This window comes from Crotalus tigris, unplaced genomic scaffold (genome assembly GCF_016545835.1).
Source record: "Crotalus tigris isolate CLP2741 ecotype Arizona unplaced genomic scaffold, ASM1654583v1 scf7180000020497.760770, whole genome shotgun sequence".
Taxonomy (NCBI): Eukaryota; Metazoa; Chordata; class Lepidosauria; order Squamata; family Viperidae; genus Crotalus; species Crotalus tigris.
Genome location: NW_024098046.1, coordinates 726,166 through 743,032, shown reverse-complemented (window position 1 = coordinate 743,032; position 16,867 = coordinate 726,166). Strand labels below are relative to the sequence as shown.

At 49.0% G+C, this 16,867-nt stretch overlaps 1 protein-coding gene across 3 annotated transcripts in view; it reads left to right on the top strand.

The window, feature by feature from the left end:
* The window catches only part of NCOR1 (nuclear receptor corepressor 1), a 44,854-nt gene that overhangs the window by 17,254 nt on the left and 10,733 nt on the right, over positions 1–16,867 (top strand). For all 3 annotated transcript variants that reach the window (XM_039366963.1, XM_039366964.1, XM_039366965.1), the window contains 7 exons: positions 738–887; positions 2,653–2,772; positions 7,559–7,724; positions 9,374–9,885; positions 11,181–11,315; positions 13,306–13,502; positions 15,486–15,709. In XM_039366963.1, coding sequence (XP_039222897.1) covers positions 738–887; positions 2,653–2,772; positions 7,559–7,724; positions 9,374–9,885; positions 11,181–11,315; positions 13,306–13,502; positions 15,486–15,709 — 1,504 coding nt within the window. The remainder of the gene's footprint in view (positions 1–737; positions 888–2,652; positions 2,773–7,558; positions 7,725–9,373; positions 9,886–11,180; positions 11,316–13,305; positions 13,503–15,485; positions 15,710–16,867) is intronic.

Genomic DNA, 16,867 nt, shown 5'->3' with positions numbered 1-16,867 from the left:
GGGGTATAGAAAAGGTTGGGAACCGCTGCTCTAAAAGGAGGCAAATGACCGGCTCTCTGCAAGGAGTATAAATCTTTCCATTCCCCACCATCCCAGTCAGAGCTGAAGAAGCTTCTGGGATGGGAAGCGAAACGTCTTCAAAGAAAAACAAAGGAAGTCTAGTTGCCTCTTGAAAGAAGCACCTTTGGGACAACACTGGACGACTGAGAATCTACACAGTCAGGGTCATTGAAAAGTGAAGTGGAAAGTGGGGGATTGTGCGGGATGGCTGAGGCTCGGGGTGGTCTCCAGTCGGCTGTTGATTTGGATTCTGAGGGCTTCGTAGGCCGGTAGTAGGTTGATGTGTCTGTTGTCAATGCTGCAAATATTGTACATTCTTGCTTTTGACAATATGTAGAATTGTCTGGTAATTATGGGGTTAATACAGAGCAGAAGGGGGGGTGGGGATAAAGCCCGGGAAAGAAAGAGGAAGAAAACCTTTGACCTTCACACTAATTGGAAAGTGTGAGATATGAAGGCTAATTTAGGGAGGGAACAGGCTGATAATTTAACTGCTCAGAGGAAGAGAACTTAGATCCTAGCATCCCTCCGTTGTGCCGACATTTTGTAACAATAAAAGACTTTTAGGAAAATAAATGCCTGGAAGTTCTTTGGAATGTTTCATTAGCCGGAACCATAACATCTGTTTTGTTTCGGTCTTATCCGTGTTGGCTTTTCTCTGTCCCTCTTTCGACAAGGAATCATCGACCTGAACAGCATGGCGCCCACCATCTTAGTGCCCCACCCCGGAGGGCCGAGTACGCCCCCGATGGAGAGGATCACCTACATTCCGGGCACTCAGCTGGCGTTCCCCACCAGGCCTTACAACCCACCTTCCATGTCTCCAGGTAAGGCTCAGAAAGAAGGGGGGGCACTGAATGATGGACGTGCCGAGTTCAGGTCCAAGGCTGCTGAGGGGGTTTGGAAGGGCGGGGGGGGGTGGCAGACACCCCCCCCCCCATTTCTGCTTCTGATCTAAAGCTGGGCGCATCTGCCCAGAACACCTGAAATGCTTTCTCTCACTCTCTCTTTTTTTTTTTTTTTGGAAATTTTTTTTAATTGATTTTCTAATTTCACATTTAAATATTTGAAAAGCAACGTGGCGGCTGAGTTGGTCCATAATTCAGTAACATACAAATATCTTTAGTACAGATCTCAAAGTATTACATTAACTGTTTCCTCTCTTTTCCCCTTGGTATTTCCTGTCTCACGTTTTGTTGTTGTTGTTAGTTGCGAAGTCGTGTCCGACCTATCGCAACCCCATGGACAACGTTCCTCCAGGCCTTCCTGTCCTCTACCATCTTCTGGAGTCCATTTAAGCTCACCCCTCCTGCTTCAGTGACTCCATCCAGCCATCTCATTCTCTGTCATCCCCTTCTTCTCTTGCCCTCCATCTTTCCTAGCATCAGGCTCTTCTCCAGGGAGTCCTTCCTTCTCATTAGGTGGCCAAAGTATTTGAGTTTCAGCTTCAGGATCTGGCCTTCTAAAGAGCAGTCGGGGTTGATCTCCTCCAGGACTGACTGGCTGGATCGCCTTGCAGTCCAAGGGACTCGCAGGAGTCTTCTCCAGCACCAGAGTTCAAAGGCCTCCATTCTTTGGCGCTCAGCCTTTCTTACAATCCAGCTTTCACAGCCATACATTGCAACTGGGAAAACCATGGCCTAGACTATATGCACTTTTGTTGACAGGGTGATTTCTCTATTTTTTAGTATGCTGTCTAGATTTGCCATAGCTTTCCTCCCCAGGAGCAAGCGTCTTTTAATTTCTTGGCTGCAGTTTAAATTAATATAATTCTTACTATATCGATTAAATAAAAATAACTGTCTTGCATTTATCGATAATTTTTGTTTACACCTATCCTAGTTGTTTTAACATTCAATCTTTTTAGACAAATCGATGTCCTGGTGAGTTTTTCCCAGTTTTTAGATTCCCCTTAATATTTAAATTGAACGTTTAGTATTTACAATTTCCGAGTTTTAATTCATCCCAATTCCCTTGATCACAATTCACCACCGGATCTAATGTTCAGGATACTTTCTGTTGATTTCAGCTTGGCTGCCAATTATGTGTGTATCACAGGTGGTCCTCGACTTACGACGGATCACTTAGCAAGCGTTGGAAGAGGCAGTAGACCCTGAAAAGGTGTACAGGCCTGCCTTGATTTCACAATCGTTCGCTCTGTGACTGTTCAAAGATACGACCGTCCTGGGGAAAAAAGTGATTTATGAATCACAGGTTAAGTTTTTCACACTTAGCGACCCTTAACAGCATTCCCCCTGGTCACGTGATAAAAATTCGGACGCCTGGCAAGTGGTTCACATTTATGACGGTGGCAGAGTCCCAGGGGTGCTACGTGACCCGCTTTTGCGTCCTTCAGACCAAGCAAACTCAGTGGGGGAAGCCGTGTTCATTTAAGAGCCGCGATACTTACTTAACGACTGTCATGATTCACTTCACAACTGCGGTGAGCGAGGTTGTAAAATGAGGCGAAATTCGTTTAACAGCTGTCTCGCTTGGCAACAGAAACGTCGTGGTCATGAAGTTGAGGACTCCCGGTAATCCACCTGTCAAGCTTCTCTAAAAGCCCCGTGTCTCTTCTCTTTTGATCCGCAGGGCACCCGTCTCACCTGCCGGCCTCCGTGGTTGCCAGTGCAGAGAGGGAGAGGGAGAAGGAACGAGAACGGGAGCGGGAGAGAATCTCATCCACTCCCACCGACCTCTACCTTCGCCCAGGTAAGCTCCGGCTGCCTCTTTGGGCTCTTGTCACCTAGAACAGAACGGAATAGACTATGGAATGGAACGGAATAGAATAGAATGGAATGGAATTAAATATAGAATGGAATACAGTGGAATGGAATACAATAGAATAGAATTAATGGAATAGAATTAGAATATAATAGAATAGAGTTGGAATTGGAATTGGAATAGAACAGAATATGGAATGGAAAGGAATGGAGAACAAGGAATACCAATAGAATAGAATAGAATAGAATAGAATAGAATAGAATAGAATAGAATAGAATAGAATAGAATAGAATAGAATAGAATTAATGGAATAGAATTAGAATATAATAGAATAGAATTGGAATTGGAATAGAATAGAACAGAATATGGAATGGAATGGAAAGGAAAGGAATGGAATGGAGAACAAGGAATACCAATAGAATAGAATAGGATGGAATAGAATAGAATTAGAATAGAATATAGTTGGAATTGGAATTGAAATTGGAATAGAATAGAACAGAATATGGAATGGAATGGAATGGAGAACAAGGAATACCAATAGAATAGAATAGAATAGAATAGAATAGAATAGAATTAGAATATACCGTATATTCCGGCGTATAAGACGACTTTTGAGAGCGATGAAACAGCCTCTGAACTCGGGGGTCGTCTTATACGCCGAGTCATAACGTTTATTTATTTATTTATTATTTCCGGCGTATAAGATGACGTTCTAGGCATGCGACTCGGTGTCGATCATCTTATACGCCGGAAATGACGTCATTTCCGGCGTATAAGATGATCGACACCAAGTCGCATGCCTAGAAAGTCATCTTATACGCCGGAAATGACGTTATAAACTACGTTTATTTCCGGCGTATAAGATGACTTTCTAGGCATGCGACTCGGTGTCGATCATCTTATACGCCGGAAATGACGTCATTTCCGGCGTATAAGATGATCGACGCCGAGTCGCATGCCTAGAAAGTCGTCTTATATGCGACTCGGCGTCGATCGTCTTGCGACCCGGCATCAAACTCGGGGGTCGTCTTATACGCCGGGTCGCCTAATACGCCGGCATATACGGTAATAGAATAGAGTTGGAATTGGAATTGAAATTGGAATAGAATAGAACAGAATATGGAATGGAATGGAGAACAAGGAATACCAATAGAATAGAATAGGATGGAATAGAATAGAATTAGAATTGGAATTGAAATTGGAATAGAATAGAACAGAATATGGAATGGAATGGAATGGAATGGAGAACAAGGAATACCAATAGAATAGAATAGAATAGAATAGAATAGAATAGAATAGAATAGAATAGAATAGAATAGAATAGAATAGAATAGAATGGGAATAATGGAAATGGAAATAATGGAAAATGGGATGAGATAGGACAGGAATTGGAGTGGAATGGAATTGTAATGGAATTGTAATGGAACGGAACAGAACAGGAATAGAATAGAATAGAACAGAACAGAATAGGAATGGAATGGAATGGAATAGAATTCTTTATTGGCCAGGTATGTGTTTGGACACACAAGGAATTTGTCTCTGGTGCAGAAGCTCTCTGTACATACAAGTGATCAATCATGAGCACAATCATAAAATACAATCATCATAAATCCTAAGACACAACACTCACTGATAGTCATAAGATAACTAAATAAAAGCATAAATCCTAAGATACAAGCAACAAATTTATAACAACAACTTAAGGAAATAGACAATAGGAAAGATGAGCAGATAAAGAGTAATACTGCCCTACTAGATGGTTGAACAGTTTTGTGTGAATTGGGTGTTCAGCAGAGTGATGGCACGGCGGGGGAAAAAAAACCTGCCCTCCTGTCTAGTTGTTTTGGTGTGCAATGCTCTGTTGCGCCCTCCGGAGGGGAGAAGTTGAAATATTTTTACGTCTGGATGGTGAGGATTCTAGCCCAGGGGTAGGCAACCCAAAACACTCAAAGAGCCACTTGGACCCGTTTCCCACCAAAAACGAAACACCGGGAGCCGCAAAATCCTTTTGATATCTAAAATGAAGATAACACTGCATATATCCTTTTTTACCTTTATTATAGGTGTGTGTGTGTGTGTGTTTGTGTGTGTATGTATGTGTGTGTGTATATATATGTATGTATACACACACACACACACACACATATATACACATACATACACATATACATACAGGTAAAAAAAGGATATATGCAGTGTTATCTTCATTTTAGATGTCAAAAGGGTCTCTCTCTGTCTCTCTCTCTCTCTGTCTCTCTCTCTCTCTCCCTCCCTCTCTATCTGCCCTTGGTCTGCCTGCCACTCCTCTTCCCCCACGCTCTTTCTTTCTCTCTCTCTCTTTCCTCTCTCTCTCTCTCCCTCCCTCTCTCTCTCTCTCCTATCTGCTGCTCACCTGGCAAGCTTCAAGCTGTTGTCCAACAAGCTCAGGGTAAGCAACCTCGTCTCTGTTATGACTCATGGACTTCAACTCCCAGAATTCCTGAGTCAGCCTAGCTGGGCTAGCTAGCTCTCTCCTGCCCTTCCTGCTTCCTGCTTCCTGCAGAGACGCAGCAAAGGGAGGAGCTCCGCCCAGTAAGCTTTCCAGCTGCTCGGAGAATACTGTGAGTGCACTCTCTTTTACACATACACACACACACACAAACACACACAAACACACACACACACACACACACACACACACACACAGAGGGAGAGAGAGAGAGAGAGAAGGAAGCAGGGAAGCGCAATTGCCTCTCTCTGTCTCTGTCTCTCTGCAAAGGCAGAGGAGGCTGGGAGCCACCGGGGAAGCTCAAAGAGCCGCATGCGGCTCCGGAGCCGCAGGTTGCCGACCTGTGCTCTAGATATTTTCTTTCTGGTTTGTGCAGTGTTCAGGTCCTCCATGGAAGGCAGGCTGGTTGCGAGTGTGTTTTGTGCAGTCCTAACTATTCCGTTGAAGTCCATACCTGTCCCATTTCCGTTACTGTGCCGAACCCAACAGTCACAAACCTGCAAATGACACAATAATTCCTCTCGACAACTTTCGACAACAACCGAAAACAATCTGTAGGCAGAATCGTCCCCCAATCCTTGGACCGTTCTGCCCAGACTGATGGGAATGGTAGTCCAAGTCGCCCAGAAAGAACCAGATCACTGGGGAAAAAATCCACCGTACAGGTAGTCCTCAGCTTAACAACCGCAAATCGGGACCAGAATTTTCGTTGCTAAGCAATACGGTTGTTCGTATGCTAGAAACCTCCCAGAGTCGCTTTCAAACGCGACGGGCAGCCAATAAATTCCATACTAAAAAAAAATAAAATTGCGACCGATTTTACCAACTTTTTCTTTCTTTTTTTTGGACACGGTTGTTAAGCAAATCATTGCCATCGTTAAGACGAATCACGTAGTCATTATGGGAATCTGGCTTCCTGCTTTTTCTGTGGGCAGCAAAAGGTCATCCCTTGATCCCAGGACGCCGCAAAAAGTTTTGCAAATCCGAGCGTCCCAATTTGGATCGTGTGACCGTGAGGAGGTTGCAGCGGTCACAAGTGCGAGGACCTAGTCTCAAGTCTCTTTCTGGAGTGCCATTGTAACTTGGAACGGTCCCAAAAGAAATGGTTGTAAGCTGAGGACTTCCAGCCATCTTTGGAAAGCAACGGGTGACTGTCAGAGCCCTGGTTGTCCATCTGTTGACTCAGTTTAATAATAATAATAATAAAGTTGGAAGGGACCTTGGAGGTCATCAAGTCCAACCCCCTGCTCAGGCAGGAAACCCTATACCATTTCAGACAAATGGCTGTCCAGTCTCTTCTTAAAAACTTCCAGTGTTGGAGCATTCATCGCTTCTGGAGGCAGGTTGTTCCACTGGTTAATTGTTCTAACTGTCAGGAAGTTTCTCCTTAGTTCCAGGTTGCTTCTCTCCTTGATGAGTTTCCATCCGTTGCTTCTTGTCTGGCCTTCAGGCGCTTTGGAGAACAGCTTGACTCCCTCTTCTTTGGGAAGATATTGGAAGACTGCTATCATGTCCCCCCTCGTCCTTCTCTTCATTAAACTGGACATCCCCAATTCCAGCAGCCGTTCCTTATATGCTTTAGCCTCCAATCCCCTAAAATCATCTTTGTTGCTCTTCTCTGCACTCTTTCTAGAGTCTCAGCATCTTTTTTACATTGTGGTGATCAAAACCGGATGCCATATTCCAAGTGTGGCCGTACCAAGGCCTTGTAAAGTGGTGTTAATACTTGACGTGATCTTGATTCTATCCCTCTGTTAATGCAGCCCAGCACTGTGTTGGCCTTTTTGGCAGCTGCAGCACATGGCTGGCTCATATTTAGGTGATTGTCTACTACAGTGGTTCTCAACCTGTGGGTCGGGAACCCATTTGGGGCCGAACGACCATTTCACGGGGGTCGCCAAATAACGCAGTCCGCCATTTTTTTCCCCCTTTTCCTTAGCTGTGCTATTCCCTTTTATTCTATTGGCTTTTGAAAGCCAATAGAATAGACTCTCTTGAATAGAGTCTAATTCTATTGGCTTTCAAAAGCCAATAGGAATTGTCCAGGCTGTCTCTGCCCTGCTGAGACAGCCAAAAGTCCATTCTGCAAACGGTGCTGCACCAGTGGAGTAGTCCTCGACTTACGACCGGTTGAGTAGTCCTCGACTTACGACCGGTTGGGGGTCGCGGCATTAAAAAGGTTGAGAACCACTGGTCTACTAGGACTCTGAGATCTTTCTCACAGTTACTACTATTGAGGCAGGTATCCCCTATACTGTACCTGTGCATTTGGTTTCTCTTCCTAAGGCGCCGAGCAGCCGGGGAAAGGAGGCAGCCACGGCTACGTCCGCTCACCGTCGCCCTCCGTCCGGAGCCAGGAGTCCATCCTCCAGCAACGGCCCAGCATCTTTCAGGGCTCCAATGGGACCAGCGTCATCACCCCGCTGGACCCTGCCGCCCAGCTGCGCATCATGTACGTCTCGGGAATTTCAGCCTGGGTTGCCGGGCGGTGGTGGTGGTGGTGGTGGTGTAGCGTCTCTAGGATTGCTCGGGGATGGGGGGTGAGGTGGGATTGGAGAAAGGCTACAGGCAGTCCTCGACATAGGACCTTAATGGAGCCTGCCTGTTAAGAGTCGCACGTTGCGACGGTCATAAACTGGGGTGGACAGCTGATCTTTCTGCCGCGGTCGTTAAACGAGTGCCGTGGTTGTTAAGGAAGCCCATTTTCTTGCTCTGGCGCTGTTTGAGTAACTTCCAGTTTTCTGCCAAACGGTTCCCTTCCTCCTTTTTTCCATTCCTTTTCCTTCCTCCCTTCCTTCGTCCTTCCCTCCCTCCTTTTTCCTTTCCTTTTTCCATCCTCCCTCTCCCTTTTTTCCTTTTCCTTTTTTCTTTCCTCCCTCCCCTTTCCTTTTCCTCCCTCCCTCCCTTTTCTTTCTTCCCTCCCTCCCTCTTTTTCCTTTTTCCTTTTCCTTCCTCCTTTCCCTTTTTCCTCCCACCCTCCCTCTTTTTTCCACACTTCCTTCCTTCCTCCTTCCCTCCCTTCCCTTTTTCCTTCCTTCCTTCCTTCCTCTTTTTTCTCTTTATTCTTCCCTCCCTTCCTTTGTCGTTCCCTCCCTCCCTTTTCCTTTCCTTTTTCCATCCTCCCTCTCTCTTTTTTCCTTTTCCTTTTTTCTTTCCTCCCTCCCCTTTCCTTTTCCTCACTCCCTCCCTTTTCTTTCCTCCCTCCCTCCCTCTTTTCCTTTTTCCTTTTCCTTCCTCCTTTCCCTTTTTCCTCCCACCCTCCCTCCCTTTTTACCACACTTCCTTCCTCCTTCCCTCCCTTCACTTTTTCTTTCCTTTTCTTCCTTCCTTCCTTCCTCTTTTTCTCCCTTCAATATCCTTCCTTCCTCCCTCCCTCTTTTTTCTCTTCTTCCCTCCTTTCCTTTTCCACTCCCTCCCTTTTTTCCTTCCTTCCTCTTTTTCTCCCTTCCATTTCCTCCCTCCCTCCCTTTTCCTTCCTTCCTCCCTCTCTCTTTTTCCTTTTTCCTTCCTCCTTCCCCTTTCTTTTTCCTCCCACCCTCCCTCCCTTTTTTCCACACTTCCTTCCTCCTTCCCTCCCTTCCCTTTTTCTTTCCTTCTTTCCTTCCTCTTTTTATCCCTTCGATATCCTTCCTCCCTCCCTCTTTTTTTCTTCTTCCCTCCCTTTTCCTTTTTCACTCCCTCCCTTTTTTCCTTCCTTCCTTCCTCTTTTTCTCCCTTCCATTTCCTTCCTCCCTCCCTCCCTTTTCCTTCCTTCTTTCCCCCTTCTTTTTTCTCTTTCTTCTTCCCTCCCTTTTCCTTTCTCACTCCCTCCCTTTTTTCCTTCCTTCCTTCCTTGCTTCCTTTCCCCCCCTCCCTCCCCCTCTGTCTCCCGGTAACCCCTAACCCTGGATTTAAAGACAGCAACCCCATGGACGTGTTCCCTCTTAAACCCCACCCCCCCTCCCCAGAAGGGATCCTAATGGGTGTCTCCTCCCACCCTCAACCTCCCTCTTCACAGCTGCAGAAACACCCAAAGGCCTGAGACCAGATTTAACCCTGCAATTTCTCTCTCTCTCTCTCTCTCTCTCTCTCTCTCTGCCTCCTCCTTCCCTTCCCCAACAGGCAGCTGCCCCCCGGCGCGCCCTCCATCACCCAAGGCCTGCCGGCCTCGCGCTACAGCACCGCAGCCGACGCCCTGGCGGCCCTGGTGGACGCGGCCGCCTCCGCCCCGCAGATGGAAGTGGCCAAGGCCAAGGAGGGCAAGCACGAGGGGGGCCGGATAGACGAGAATCTGGGGCGCCGGTCCTCGGTGGTGAGCGAGCCGCCGCCGCAGCCGATGGAGCCGAAAGCGCTGGACGGGGAGAGGCGGGGAGCCCCGGGTCCTTACACCTCATCGGCCTCGGCGGCTTTTTCCAGCGCCAAATCCCAGAATCTGCCGTCTTCGGCTGTCTACTCCGAGGCTGGGACGGACAAAGGACCCCCCTCCATCTCCAAGTACGAGGAGGAGCTGCGCACGCGGGGCAAAACCACCATCACCGCCGCCAACTTTATCGACGTGATCATCACCCGGCAGATCGCCTCCGACAAGGACGCCCGGGATCGCAGCTCGCAAAGCTCGGATTCTTCCGGCAGCCGTACGGTCCCTTTCCGTTTGTCCGTCTGGGTGGATTTCTTTTTTTATTTATTTTTTCTCACCTGGGTGGTCGGCGGGACGGTTTGGGGATGGAGTAATTGGAAGCGCGTTTGCCTACGACAACCCTGTGAGGTGGGTTGGGCGGAGAGAGAGAGAGAAAGAGACACGCCCAAGGTCAGCAGGCGGCTTTCGTAGCTAAGCAGGACTAGAACTCCCTGTCTCTTGTCAGTCAGTCACTATCGTGACTAAAGCGGAACTAGAACTCACCGTCTCCTGGTGATTGGCCCAAAGTTAGCCAACCAGCTTTCATGACTAAGGCGGGACTAAAACTCACTGTCTCCTGGTGATTGGCTCAGAGTCACTCAGCCAGCTTTCATGCCTAAGGCGGGACTAGAATTCTCTGTCTCCTGGTGATTGGCCCAAAGTCACCCAGACAGCTTTCATGCCTAAGGCGGGACTAAAACTCACCGTCTCCTGGTGATTGGCCCAGAGTCACCCAGCCGGCTTCCATGCCTAAGGTGGGACTAGAACTCACCGTCTCCTGGTGATTGGCCCAAAGTCACCCAGCTGGCTTCCATGTCTAAGGCGGGACTAGAACTCACTGTCTCCTGGTGATTGGCTCAGAATCACTCAGCCAGCTTCCATGCATAAGGCGGGACTAGAACTCACTGTCTCCTGGTGATTGGCCCAGAGTCAGCCAGCCAGTTTTCATGTCTAAGGCGGGACTACAATTTTCCGTCTCCTGGTGATTGGCCCAAAATCAACCAGCCGGCTTTCATGGCTAAGGCGGGACTAGAACTCACCGTCTCCTGGTGATTGGCCCAAAGTCACCCAGTCAGCTTTCACGGCTAAGGCGGGACTAGAACTCACCGTCTCCTGGTGATTGGCCCAAAGTCACCCAGTCAGCTTTCACGGCTAAGGCGGGACTAGAACTCACCATCTCCTGGTGATTGGCCCAAAGTCACCCAGTCAGCTTTCACGGCTAAAGCGGGACTAGAATTCACTGTGTCCTACTAGTTTAGGAAAAGGACAGTGTCTATTCTGGAATAACACGGTCAAATGCTGCAGAATTTTCTGAAATGAGAAGCAGCATAAACCTCCTTCTAAATCAGGGGTTCTCAACCTTGGCAACTTTAAGACTTGTGGACTTCAACTCCCAGAATTCCTCAGCCAGCTTTGCTGGCTGAGGAATTCTGGGAGTTGAAGTCCACAAGTCTTAAAAGTTGCCAAGGTTGAGAACCCCTGTTAATCTAAATGGCTATCGTCTTTTCTCTCCTCTTCCTCTTTCTTCCATAGTCTCCACCTCTTCCCACCGATACGAACCCTCCAGAGATGCGATCGAGGTGATCAGCCCCGCCAACTCCCCTGCCCCCCCTCAGGAAAAGATGCCTCCTTACCCGCAGGAGCCCCCCAAAATGAGCCAAGGAGAAAGTAAGTTTTTTTTCTAGGACGGAGAATGTGGCTTTCGGCTTGCAAAACGGGGCTGCCCAGATTTGGAACATGGACTCTTAGGGCTGGGAGGGACCTCAGAGGTCTTCTAGTCCAACCCCCTGCTCAAGACAGGAGAACGTATATCATCCTGGTCAAATGGTGGTCTAGGCCAGTGGTTCTTAACCTGGGCGATATGGCCCCCCCCCAGGGGGCGATTTCATTTTTCAGGGGGGCGATGGAGCGAGGAGTTTTGGGGACACTTTTGAGACTTTTTCGTACAGTGAATGGCTGTATATCTGTCGTACAAAAACATCAGATCGCTGGCTATTAGTGGATTGAATTGTGTTTCCAAATGTTCCTCTAGCTCAGTGGTTCTCCACCTGTGGGTCGGGACCCCATTTGGGGTCGAACGACCATTTCCCGGGGGTCGCCAAACAACGCAGTCCGCCATTTTTTCCCCCCTTTTCCTTAGCTGTGCTACTCCCTTTTATTCTATTGGCTTTTGAAAGCCAATAGAATAGCGTCTCTTGAATAGAGTCTAATTCTATTGGCTTTCCAAAGCCAATAGGAATAGTCCAGGCTGTCTCTGCCCTGCTGAGCCCGCCAAAAGTCCCATTCTGCAAACGGTGCTGCACCAGTGGAGTAGTCCTCGACTTACGACTGGTTGGGGGTCGCGGCATTAAAAAGGTTGAGAACCACTGCTCTAGCTAGCTTCAGTACAGAACGCCGTACATATATGAAGGCGCATCGCTTATCTTCATGCGCGTTGCGCAGCGGCCTCTACCCATACAGTGGCACGCCATTGGCCAGAATAGGGGAGATATGGGGAAAAGACTGGAAATAAATTATTTGCATCGCTATGTCCTGATGACAATTTTAAAGAAAACAAAAACAGGGTTTGCATAAATTGAAGAATTATTTCCTATGTTGTGATTGAGAGGTTGTGTTGGGGGACGGGGGCGATGACAACTTCCTCATTGGCTCAAGGGGGCGATTCGTTCAGAAAGGTTAAGAACCACTGGACTAGGCTAAGATTGAGACCAAGAACTTTCCTCCAGCTGCTCCCCTCTTCGGGGTTGACAGCCAGCCCGGAGAACGGCAACCTCTGCGGTTTGTCCTCAACTTAACAATCGTTTGTTCAACTCCCAGAATTCCTCAGCCAGGATGCTTTAAGAGAGGTGGACTTCCACTTCCAGAATTCCCCAGCAACATGCCTGGCTGAGGAATTCTGGGACTTGAAGTCCACAGGTTATAAAAGGGCCAAGTTGGAAGACCCCTGTCTTAAAGCCTCCTGGCTGAGGAATTCTGGGAGTTGAAGTCCACAAGTCATCAAAGGGCCAAGTTGGAAGACCCCTGGTTTAAACATTTAAATAAATAGGAGAACAAAACAGTCCTTACTATAGCAAATCCTCCAAAACTTAACCCTCCTGAAAGATGCCAAGCAAGGGAAGGAACAACGCCTCCCATCCGGTCGCTTCTCGGAAGAAGCAGAAGAATTGACCTCAGAGCTACAGCTAGTCCTCAACTTACGACAGTTCACTTAGTAACCGTTCAAAGTTACAACAACACTGGAAGAATGTGACTCATGATCGTTACTCACCCTTAACGACTGTGGCAGCGTCCCCGTGGTCACCTGATCAGAACGCGGACGCTTGGCCACTGACTCATACATACGACGGACACATTGTCCCGGGGGAGGGGAGTCACGTGATCCCCTTTTGCGACCTTCTGACAAACAAAGTCAAATGTGGGAAGCCGGATTCACTTACTAACCGTGTGTCTCACTTAACAACTATGAACGAGATTAGGTGGTAAAATGGGGCAAAGCTCACTTAGCCACTGTCTCGCTTAGTAACGGACATTTTGGGGTCATAAGTTGAGGACTCCCTGTATTTTGGGCGGAGGAAGCCCACCGCCCATTTCAGCGGGGGTTTTTTTTCCCAAGCTGCACCCCGTGCGAATCTCTCTCCCTTTCCTTTCGAACCCATAGGAGACTGCAGCCGCCAGTACGAGGGGTCCAGCCATCCTTACAGGCCCTCGCAGGATTCGCCCTCGCCACAGCAGCAGTCGGCCCAGCCGACGCCGGCACCACCGGCTCCACAGCCAGCCCCTCCGCCTGCCCAGGGCGAGGGGATGGGCCCCGTGCCTCGGACTCACCGCTTGATCACCCTGGCCGACCACATCTGTGTAAGTTTGCACTTTGGGGTCCCTTTGTGAAGAGAGGAGGCCTCTGAGCGCGCTCTGAGTTTGCTGGTCTTCTCAGAGATGTTTCATGACCCAACTAGGGAACCTCAGAAGGAAGTGGGGGGTTGGAGGAGGAGGAGGAGGAGGAGGAAGAGGACTGTGGGGTCCTTGGTGCTCTCTGATCTTGGCTATTTTCTTGCAGATGTTTCATTATCGAACTACGTAACAGGATCAGTGCTAGAAGGGAATGGGGGGTTGAAGGAGGAGGAGCAGAGGGAGGAGGAGCAGGGGGGAGGAGGAGGAGGAGGAGGAGGAGGAGGAGATGACGACTGTGGGGTCTTTGGTGCTCTCTGATCTTGGCTGTTTTCTTCCAGATGTTTCATTATCAAACTAGGTAATATCATCAGTGCTAGGAGGGAGTGGGGGGTTGAAGGAGGAGGAGGAGCAGGGAGGAGGAGGAGGAAGACTGTGGGGTCCTTGGTGCTCTCTGAGCTTGCCAGTTTCCTTGCAGACGTTTTATGACCCAACTAGGTAACATCATCAGGGCTACAAGGGAGGGTGTTTGTAGAGAGGAGGAGGAGGAGGAGGAGGAGATGACAACTGTGGGGTCCTTGGTGCTTTCTGATCTTGGCTGTTTTCTTGCAGATGTTTCACTATTGAACTAGGTAACATCATCAGTGCTAGAAGGCAGGGAGGGTTGAAGGAGGGAACAAGAGGAGTTGGTGGTGGAGGAGGACGACTGTGGGGGGTCCTGGGTGCTCTCTGAGCTTGGCTATTTTCTTGCAGACGTTTCATGACCCAGCTAGGGAGCATCATCCTCACTGCTAGAAGGAGGGAGGAGGGCTTGCTCTCTGTTTTAATACAAGTGGCTTCCCACGTCAGTGTTGATTTGAGTGTTGTTTTCTTCTTGGTAGCTCCTTGATTCAGTTCTTGTTGGCTGTAGTCACTGCATATCAACAAGGAGGAAACCCCACACTCCCTTCTGACACTGATGATGTTCCCTAGTTGGGTCATGAAACGTCTGCAAGAAAACCACCAAGCGCAGAGAGCACCAAGGATCCCACAGTCCTTTCTTTCCTTCCTTCCTTCCTTCCTTCCTTCCTTCCTTCCTTCCTTCCTTCCTTCCTTCCTTCCTTCCTTCCTTCCTTCCTTCCTCCTCCTCCTCCTCCTCCTCCCTTATAGCACTGATGATGTTCCCTAGTTGGGTCATGAAACGTCTGCAAGAAAACCACCAAGCGCAGAGAGCACCAAGGATCCCACAGTCCTTTCTTTCCTTCCTTCCTTCCTTCCTTCCTTCCTTCCTTCCTTCCTTCCTTCCTTCCTTCCTTCCTCCTCCTCCTCCTCCTCCTCCTCCCTTTTAGCACTGATGATGTTACCTAGTTGGGTCATGAAATGTCTGCAAGAAAACCACCTAGCTCAGAGATCAATAAAGACTCCAGAATCCTCTTCTCTCTCCTCTTGGTCTTCCCTCCTTTCATTCCTTTGTCTCCTCCTCCTCCTCCTCCTCCTCCCTTCTAGCACTGATGATGTTCCCTAGTTGGGTCATGAAACGTCTGCAAGAAAACCACCCAGCTCAGAGAGCATCAGGGACCCCACAGTCGTCGTCCTCCTCCTACTGCTCCTCCCTGCAAACCCCTCTCTCTTCTAACTAACAATGATCATGTTACCTAGTTGGGTCATGAAACGTCTGCAAGAAAACCAACCAGGACCCCACACTCGTCGTCCTCCTCCTCCTCCACAATCCCCACTTCCTTCTGACACGGATAACGTTACTTAGCTGGGTCATGAAACGTCTGAAAGAACCACATACACACACACACCCCCAGCTCAGAGAGCACCAAGGACCCCACAATTCATCTCGTGTGGGTCATGCTTTTGATTCTTGATTCTGGCCGGAGTTTTGAAAAGGAAAGCTGGCTAACCGGTGATTTTTCTCTCCCCCTCCCCCCCCCTCTTTTTATTCGGATCTGCTCCTCGCTGGCCCAGCAAATCATCACGCAGGATTTTGCCCGCAGCCAGGCCTCCGCCCAGCCTTCCCTCCCGACGCCCACCAGCACATTCCAGAGCTCGGCTCTGACCTCCGTCACGCCGAGCCCCCGGCCCAAGGCTTCGAACCGCTACAGCCCGGACATCCAGGTGCAGGCCGCCCCCCACCAGCGCCCGGGCTCCCGGATGTCCCCCGAAAACCTCTGTGAGAAAAGCCGGGGAAGGTAATAATAACCCTGTTCTCTTCTCCCTCCCCTTCCCTTCCTCTCTCATCTCTTTCTTTCCTTCTTTCCACTTTCTGTTTCCCATTCTGTTTCTTCCCTTTTTCCCTGCCTTCCCTTAACCCTCTGACCTCTCTCTTTCCTTCCTTCCTTTCTTCCTTCTTCCCTCCTTCTCAGTCCCTCCCTCCCTCCCTTCCTTCTTCGCTCCCTCCCTCCCTTCCTTCTTCCCTCCCTCTGTCCCTCTCTTTCCTTCCTTCCTTCCTTCCTTCCTTCCTTTCTTCTTCCTGCCTCCCTCTCACTCTCCTTCCTTCCATCCATCTTCTTCCCTCCCTCCCTCAGTCCCTTCCTTCCTCCTCCCTCTCCTTCCTTCCTTCCTTCCCATCAGTCCCTCCCTCCCTTCCTTCTTCCCTCCCTCGCTTTCTTTCTTCCTTCTTCCCTCCCTCCCTCCCTCTCCTTCCTTCCTTCCTTCCTTTTTTCCATCTTCCCTCAGTCCGTTCCTTCCTTTCTTTTTCCTGCCTCCCTTTCACTCTCCTTCCTTCCATCCATCCATCTTCTTCCCTCCCTCCCTCAGTCCCTTCCTTCCTCCTCCCTCTCCTTCCTTCCTTCCTTCCTTCCTTCCTTCCTTCCTTCCTTCCATCTTCCCTCCCTCCGTCCCTCTCCTTCCTTCCTTCCTTCCTTCCTTCCTTTTTTCCATCTTCTTCCCTCCCTCCGTCCCTCTCCTTCCTTCCTTCCTTCCTTCCTTTTTTCCATCTTCTTCCCTCCCTCCCTTTCTTCCTTCCTTCTTCCCTCCCTCCCTCTCCTTCCTTCCTTTCTTCTTCCTTCCTCCCTCCCTCTCCTTTCCTTCCTTTCTTTTTTTCTTTCCTTCCTTCCTCCCTCAGTCCCTCCCTCCCTTCCTTCTTCCCTCCCTCCCTCCCTTCCTGATTCACTTTACAACCGGGCTACTATCTTAACAACTGCATTGAGTCACTTAACGAGCGTGGCACGGAAGGTCGTCAAAGGGGGCAAAACCCACTGAAGAAAGGTTGTCCCTTAGCAATAGAAATTTCAGGCTGAGTTACGTTCGTAAGTCGAGGACCCCCCGTATTTCCATCGCGTGATCCTTTCTTTTTAGCTTTCGCTGAACTGATCGTTTCTGGCTGGACTCTGCGCCGGGAAAATTCG